The 8,785-nt window shown below is 37.8% G+C and overlaps 1 protein-coding gene across 1 annotated transcript; it reads left to right on the top strand.

Annotated features, from left to right (window-relative positions):
- Positions 1-78: 78 nt before the first annotated feature.
- Positions 79-7,395, top strand: LOC129431460 (uncharacterized). Its single transcript, XM_055189368.2, has 3 exons — positions 79-356; positions 5,032-5,326; positions 6,281-7,395. Exons 1-3 carry the CDS (start codon positions 207-209, stop codon positions 7,126-7,128), a joined length of 1,293 nt encoding a protein of 430 aa, XP_055045343.2. The 5' UTR covers positions 79-206; the 3' UTR covers positions 7,129-7,395.
- The last annotated feature ends 1,390 nt before the right edge of the window (positions 7,396-8,785 follow it).

Raw genomic sequence — 8,785 nt, 5'->3', positions numbered from 1 at the left:
TAGTTTAATAATATATATCATGGCTTGGTGTTGAGCGTCATCTCTCTCCAGTACAGTAGGAGGCGCTCTGCAGCTTTTTATTCCGCTGATAAAACCCCTTTAAAGAAAGTAAGAGCTCGCGTGTTATGTGTTTGTGTATCCTCAGTGTTTTTACCTCTAGAGTGTTTTTTTAAGTGTAAACAGAGTCTTTTCTCTGTAGTGTTAAAATGGATGTAAAGTGCTGTAAATCAGTAGGAACTGATCTGTCCTTGCTGGATATTGATGATTTCATCACAGAAATCTCTCATCTGAAGAAAGAGGTGGCGTTACTGGAGACAAAGCTGAGGTCAAGAGGAGATGAAGGACTGAAGAGAGAGGTTTGTACAGCTTAAAGTCCATATTAATTCATTTTAGAGTACTTAATTGTTCTGCCTTTTCACTGTACATGACATGCGGACATGACTGTTGGAGTTCGCCCCCTTGTGGTAGTCGTCATGAAATGACAGTTTAATCGTAAATCCCTTATTCGGGGAGGCTGCAGACCTGTGGCGTTGTTTATAAAGTGTGCATACGTATTTGGTCATAAAATGTGCATATGCAAAAATCCACGGCAAAGTTCATATTTATAAAAACTATAAAAATCTTTGACGTGGAAAAGTCCTTAGTGCCACTTCAGGGACTGAGCAGACGTATGCACTTTTGCTTTTCTGAGTTAATTAACCCAACTGCTTTACCTAAGCATTGTCAGGTTCTGAAACATAGACACAATTCACACAACCCTGGTCCAAGAAAATACCTGTAAAAGCTTCTGTTACCCCATTCACACAGACCTTTGGTCCCAGAAAACACCAGACAAATTGCCAGACAAGCGTCTGTGTGAACACAAACATGTTCCGTAAACCTTCTGAGATCATTGCCGGAAAGAGGACCTTGTAAGATACATGAAAAACCCTCTGTGTGAAGAAGAAGCCGAAACAATGCCGTAATGGGCGTGTCGTAGTGAGGACGCGTGCTCATTTATAGTCTTATCATAAACAAAAATGCACGCGAGTGGTTTCTGAAGAGAGAAATAATAAATAATATTCAAACTTCAGACGCTGCATAGAAGATAGTGCAGGGCTTTAAACAGGTCACGTGTCTTTCCGGGACCTTGCAGATGGCGGCACATCATGGCAGTGTGAATGAACAAAAAATAAAACGATCCCGGAAAAATCCAGGATGCATTTTCCGTGTATTTTCTGGAATGTCTGTGTGAAAAGGGACAAATGAACACTGCTTATTGAAAATCATAAACTTAAACTAGGGCTGGGCGATATATATCGGGGGATTGTCATGCGCATCTCATCAGTAAAGCCGGTTTCTTGATTAGTAGTAAATCGCCATTACTTGCTTTAAGATGGAGCGGTAGTTTACTGACAATCGGGGCAATTTCGCATTAATTATCGAGGAGGTGTTGCCTGCGATAATTAATGCGATATGGCCCAGCTTGTCAGTGAACAACGGCTCTGTGTAGTAAATGCCGCTCCATCTGAAAGCAGCTAATAGCGATTTACTACTAATCAAGGAACTGGCTTTACTCATGAGATGCGCATGACAATCCCTCGATATATGTATCCAAGCCCTAACTTAAACAGTCGAGCCGTCGAGTCCTGAGCCAAGAACAGCGAGTCAACTTTAGTGTTACAGTTTTCATTTAGGAGGCTTTTCTTTACCTCACTGCTCCATGCGTGTTTCCTCCCTTCACTCTAATCTAGTGATGTTACGTTTGTGAACAAATTGTTCTTTTTGAACAAATCTTTTAGGTGAACAAATCGTTCTCGTTCACATAATCAATTGACTCATATTTCTCGGTCACTGAAATCCCATCAGTATGAACTCCAATCCGTCATCTGATTGCTCTTTTGCAAGGACTTCTGGGTTGGTAAACCCTACTGAAAAATCCAGCTAAAACCAGCATAAGCTGGTAGCTGGTTTTGGCTGGTTTAAGGTGGTTTACGCTGGTCCTCCCAGCCTGACAAAGCTGGTCATGCTGGTGGGAGAGCTGGTATTCCAGCATGACCAGCTAAGTCCAGCTAGACCAGCTTAAAATGTGACCAAAACACAGCTAGACCAGCTTGCTACACCAACAAAACCAGCTTCCTACACCAGCAAAACCAGCTAAAACCAAGCTGGGGACCAGCTAAAACCAGCTCACCAGCTTATGCTGGTCTTAGCTGGATTTTTCAGTAGGGAAGTGTGTGGAGCCTGCAGCAGTCCGCATCAAGGATGCAAAGGGAGAGCGATGAGCACACTTCAGTCTTAAAATAACAGATGGGACACCCTTACGGACTCGTAGAATAAACAAGCACACGCAGTTTAAGGCCATGAGACCAAAAGTCCATATGAAGTGCGCCATTTGGGACAGGGCCTTAGTCGTGCAAATTAAATTTTTTTTAAGTCGGTCGGCACCTCGCACAGCCCCTTTGCGACTCTCCATAGAGAATAAATGACTTCCGGTTTATCTGCCGTCATTTGTCGTGTACAGTGGAAAGGTGGCTAAAATGTCAGAAATGATGCATTGCTGAAACACATTACAACGACTGTGAACTAGGTGGTACTAAAATTGGTTACACCATAGTTTTTTCAACATTTGTGTTCATTTTTAATTGCCGGGGTTTTGATATACAATACATTAAATGAAAATACAGATTTTGTAAATTAAAATATTACAATAATGAGAGAAAAAACATTTTTGTGTTCAGGATTATAGAGTGCTGCAGGGATGACATATTTTTGTAGGGCAACTCGGACATGAGGCAGTGTTTCTCTCGCAAAAAAGCCAATAATCTTTCCCATAGAGTTTTGGATTATTGCAAAAAATAAGCTCTGTGTTAAACAAAAGTTAAAGACACATACACGTTTTGCTTAACAAGTTAATCTTCACAGATGAATACAAATTGTCTGAATTTTGAAGTGTAAATGCATTTACTAGAAATTATAAAAAGCCTAATTTTGATTTAAAAATTCATAAAAGTTGGACGTTGGGCGGAGCTAACATGAATATTTATGAGCTTCCCAAGTATGAATGCGAAACCGAAAATGGCAGGCTTACCAGTCTCAGCAATACTAATGGATTACTATGGAAAGGTAAACTTGTGCTTCTGACAAACCAAGTTAAGCTTAAACTATAATGTAAAATAAAACGTATCCATTTTTGTATGATTCTGCTAATTTAACTAGTCTGTTTACTAGTCTGTTTTGTCATTTTAGTTTGTTATGAGTAAGATCAAACATATTATTTATATTGCCAGATACTATTTGCACCTCTGTATTTTTGGACATTAACAGGCAGCAAAAATAACATGGTGTATAAATTATTATATTTATTAAAATGATGATTTATTGAAAAGTATGGGGAACCCTGGTCCTGGAGGGCCACTGTCCTGCAGAGTTTAGTTGCAACCCAAATTAAACACACCTGAAAAATCTTATTAGTCTTCAGGATTACTTGGAAATGAAATTCAGGTGTGTTTGATTATGGAACTAAACTCTGCAGGACAGAGGCCCTCCAGGACCCAGGGTTCCCCACTCCTGGCACCAAACCTTAACCCTACTCAATAAATAATTTAACTTTTAACAAACACTCGTTAGGCACTTTATTTCTACTTTTCAAACATTTTCTGCACTTTTATTTTTAAATAAAGGCCTTTTGGATGTGATATGTGATGTGATAGGAAAAAGGAGAACAGCTAGATCCCTTTCTATGTCACATAGGGAGCGAAATCTGAATGACCTTTTTTTAGCATGCTTGTTCTTTTAATAGTTTCCTAAATCGATTAACAGCTTTCCCGCTAGTAGGCGTGGTTTCAGCGCTGACAGTGGACACAAACCCATCATTTGGGAGCAGGTGTGTCGGACTGGGAGTAAAACAAGTACTGATTACCAGGGCCCCAGGGGGAGAGAGGGCCCTTGAAAAGTCTGGAATATATTTTATTTTACCTGGATATTTTCATTTTCCTAAATAAATTTTATAATGAATGTCATTTGAAATGTAAAGTTAGTGTATTGGCTGAATAACTGTTTGACTGACTACATTTTGTATAAGTAAAAACTATCTAAAGTCTCAAGGTCCCACCCCTTGCTAATGCGCCAAATGGTTTAGTCCATCTGCACGCGCATTTTGTTTTCGTTTTTGAGCGTCTGGTGAAGCGCAAATTTCTGCGGTGTAGTTGAATTGTCTTTCTTAAAGAAAGCTGGATCAGGGCACCAAAAAAGAAAGTAAAGACAGGAGAAGGAAAAACAAAATGAGGGGAAACGATTTGAGATTGAATTATTTTCAAAGAAAAGTGAGCAAAAACTAGAAAATGAAATCTATAGTGCTAAACTGTTTGAATATCTCTGTGATTATTAATGCTAAAAATGAACTGAGACAACCCATTGAAAAAGCAGAACATACGGCTAAATAAATAAACTGTACTAACAATGCAGTTTGCATACAAAACTCATATAAAACATGTTTATTTTTAAAAGAATAGGCTCTAATATCTAAAATTAGCAATAATAGGATAATCAGTGTCATAGGTAGCTTGGTACATATCATGTCAACATTATATTATAAACGCCAGTGGGCATTTACTGTGAAATAAACTTCAATATAAGCTATACATTTGAGGAAGCTATAGCATGTAAGCAATAGCATTTGTTTAGTTTTGCCTTTTTTCTCCAAATAAAAATGACTAGTGACACAAGATTTGTTTGTCTTTTATTATGAATAGAGCTTTTTGTTAATGTACAAAACTAAAATGGCATATTTAAAATTTAAGTTATGCCTAAAGTAATAAAGCAAAATAAAAATAAATCTTCTAAGTAATGTAAAAATCTAATGTTTTGTTCATTCCTCAAAATAAAATATGACTGAATCAAGTCTTGTTTGGTTATCATACAGTTTGTTCATGTAGTGATTAGAAAACTAAAATGGAAGAATCACTCTGTCTGTTTGACAAGATCAAATCATTTATATTCTTTTTTTGTGTGTGTTGTGTGGATGTTGTTTGTTGTGAATTTACTACACAGGACTCCGAGCTCAGTTTGACTTTACTCTGTTATACTGAGTCAAAGCCCACAGAAACTCAGGACACCACAGCGTGTGACAGTAAACAGGGCTCACAGGATGATGAATCTACTGATCAAACCTCCACAGAGTCTCTGGATTCTGTCTGTAACGCTGGAGAACAGCAGCAGATCCTGCAGACCACACTGAAGATGTGTTCAGTCAAACTCATCGACTGCAGGAACCTCATGATGGAGATCAAAACTGAAACCACAGCAGATGAATATGAAGGCAATCATAATAATTGTATTCCTTCAGGTAAGTTTCCATCTTTTTTATCTGGTGTTTTCTATTAGAATTTGTATTCAGAAATGGTTTGATAGTAACACCTGGAATTTCAATGAAGTGGCTTTTGTGCTACTGCTACATTTGACATGTGAAATTCAGTAGACTGAGACTCATGTAACATTTTAATACCTAAATCCACACTGTAAAAATCATTTTTTAACCTTAAAGAAGTGCACATATACACCAAGTCAAGTGAAATACAAAAAAAACCCATATTATTATACCAACAAAACATTGCTGATTAAAGTGAAAGGTATAGAGTGAGTTTTGTACCATAATTAAACATGCAAATCCAGCATGTTGCAAACAAACTCAATCTGCTTTGCAAAGGGAAAACTCCACTCGCAAACAAACAGAAAATGCTTTGCAAATACAAAAGGCAATTTTAGGGAAAATGCAGAGGTGTAACAAATATGTACTGTGATTCAGAAGAGATTTTCTCACAAATGTGACTATGCAGATTTCCACACAAATGTGACCATGCATTCCAAAACAGCATGGCGCTATCAAGCATTTTCAACTAGTCTCCCTGAATTTTACCTTACATACCACCCCTTCATAGCAGTAAACACTGATGTTATGTTTCCTGATAATATCTCCAAAAGGGTAACATATATAATGAGAAAAGGAGAGGCCCTAGAACTGATCCCTGCGGTACACCATATTTAACCTCAGAGTGACATGACTTTTCCTTATTTACATAAACAAAGTGATAGCAGTCGGTTAAATATGATCTAAACCAGGCTAACACCTGACCATGAATGCCAACAGTTTTCTTGTGTATTGAGTAATATTGTGTAAGGTTGTACTGAGGTCCAGTAATATAAGAAGTGAGATTTCACCACAATCGCATGCTTTTTTTGTGATTGATAAGTTGCATTCAAAATCTTTTCAGTATATATTTTGTAATCATGTGTCTTTCAGATGAGAAAAGAGATTCATGTTGTGATGGAGAAATAACGTCTTCAGCATCAAAAGCGCGACCGACAGAACAAACTCTTTCCTTCATCACCTGTGGAGAGACGTTGAGCTCACAGAGACATTTAGAGACGCGTGAGAGAAAATGCACAGAACAGAAACTCTTCCGCTGCAGGAGATGTAAGAGCAACTTTACTACCTTACAAGAGAAGAAACTTCATCATTCAAAAGTGCACATTGTGAAACCATACTCCTGCTTTTACTGTGGAAAGAGCTTCACTGATTTATCTGAAGTAAGAGTTCATCAGAGAGTTCACACTGGAGAGAAAATTCATCACTGCAGTATTTGTGGAAAGAGTTTCAGTCAACGTAAAAATTTAGTATCACACCAGAGAATTCATACAGGTGAAAAACCTTTTAAATGCTCTCAGTGTGACAAGACGTTTGCTTACTCAGGTCACTTAACAGTTCATGAGAGAATTCACACTGGAGAGAAACCTTATCACTGTAGTGTTTGTGGGAAGAGTTTTAATCAACATGACGGTTTAGTTAGACACCAGAGAAGTCATACAGGTGAAAAACCTTACAAATGCTCTCAGTGTCAAAAGATGTATGCTGATTTAAGTTCATTAAAAACCCATAAGAGACTTCATACTGGAGAGAAACCGTACGTCTGCTCTTACTGTGGAAATAGCTTCTCTGATTCAAGTACTTTTAAAGCCCATGAGAGAATTCATACTGGAGAGAAACCTTACCACTGCTCGATGTGTGGAGAGAGCTTCACTTATTTAAAAACTTTAAAGAGGCATAAGAAGAAACATACTGAAGACCAACCTACAATGAAATCACCATAGCATCTCAATCTATGAAAGTCAGTCAAACCCAAAGTGCTTTAGAGGTCAACTCCACATTGAGTTTTCATGTGGATTTATGTGGGAGTTTGTTTGAAGCCAATGATTGTTGGTAAAATTTCTGTAAGTCTTTGTGTTACGAGATTTTTAGTTCCCTCAAGAACACACACACACACACACACACACACACACACACACACTGATAAAGCATACTTTAAATGCAATGCTTTGGATCTGCCGAATACGTAAATAAAAATAATAAATGTTTCATTCAGCTTCTCTTATTTCTATAATATCCCTGACCTCTACATCATCATACATGCTGTTGTTCACATACACCAGACAAAAGAGAGAACACAAAACTAAAGATGACGTTGACCTCGGTAAGTATCAGTCATTACCCTCCTCGTTCAGTGTTTACATAGTTAGAAAATCTCACACTACACCATCAATGTCCGTAGTACATCAGACGCACCCAAACTCTTTCCCTTGCCTTCTCCACCCATCACCTCTTTATCAGCGGATGACTTTGCCTCAGAAAAACCTTCATCCATCAGCAGACACTTCTCAGGTAGCAAGAAAGCAGACAGAATCCATTGAATCAATGTTAAATATGGTTTATTTGTCAAATTATATTAAATAAATTTCAACAAACCGGTGTTTGCTTTAGTTGCTTTAGTTAACGTAATTATTATTTTTCTATACTTATGTACTTATGTGTTTAATAAAAAAAACATGTGCTGATAACCCAGAAAGCAAAAGATCAGGCAGAAACCATTGAATCAATGTTAAAAATTGTTGATTTGTTAATGTTAATTGCACAGAATCAATATCAGGTTTACAATTAATATTGAAAAATAGAAATTTCAAACAAACCCTCATTATGGCAATCAATGTTTGCTTTAGTTAGTCCCTTGACTCTTGACCTTTACTGTGAAATCTTTTTCTTTTTCAGTGTTTGTACGTGTTTACAGAGGACATATCATGACAATCTGACTTTTTTCATGTTTAAGTGCTATAATTGAGTCCCTGGTGCTTCAATCAAGCTAGAAAATAAGAACAAAAAGAACCAGTAACTTAGTTTTAGTAAACCATTCTCTGCAAGCATGTGAAAAATAGTTCATTGAAATTTGGCTCCCCTTGTGATGTCAGAAGGGGATTTTACTGCCCCTTACGGCGCATTCACACGGGACATAAGCGTTAACCCTTCCCATTCACTTTTAATGGGTGACATGCGCTGCCAAACTGAATGTGGATCCGTTGGCGCCACGGCAGAAGTTGAACATTTCTCAACTTTTCAAGTGGCAACGTGTGCGTCAGCAAATCAGATCGCCTTATGCAAATAACCTAGGCAGAGCCAGCCAATTACGTTTATGAAAGACCGGAGCATAGGTTGTGGCCACTGTGATTGGCTGTTGGCCACTCTTCAGACAAGCCCTCCATCAAGCTTTTACGCCCTGTGTGAATGTACCATTAATTTGCACTATTCAACCACAGTACTGCCATGTAGTGCAGAGATAAACTCATCTGCATTAAAAAGGACAAAAGTGTGCCCAAAAATGGCACATTTTTGCTCAGACCTACAAAGTGTCAATTTTAACATGCTATAATAAGTTATCTATATGGTATTTTGAGCTAAAACTTTACATATGTTCTTTGG

The sequence above is a fragment of the Misgurnus anguillicaudatus genome, chromosome 13 (assembly GCF_027580225.2).
Source record: "Misgurnus anguillicaudatus chromosome 13, ASM2758022v2, whole genome shotgun sequence".
Lineage (NCBI taxonomy): Eukaryota > Metazoa > Chordata > Actinopteri > Cypriniformes > Cobitidae > Misgurnus > Misgurnus anguillicaudatus.
Note: the sequence above shows the minus strand (reverse complement) of the source record. Positions and strands in the feature narration are given on the sequence as shown.

Excerpts from the sequence above, each read along its gene's own strand:
- LOC129431460 (XM_055189368.2), top strand. The coding sequence starts at position 207 with ATGGATGTAAAGTGCTGTAAATCAGTAGGAACTGATCTGTCCTTGCTG. Across the intron at positions 357-5,031 it reads ATGAAGGACTGAAGAGAGAG|GACTCCGAGCTCAGTTTGAC; the intron begins GTTTGTACAGCT and ends TTTACTACACAG. Across the intron at positions 5,327-6,280 it reads TAATAATTGTATTCCTTCAG|ATGAGAAAAGAGATTCATGT; the intron begins GTAAGTTTCCAT and ends TGTGTCTTTCAG.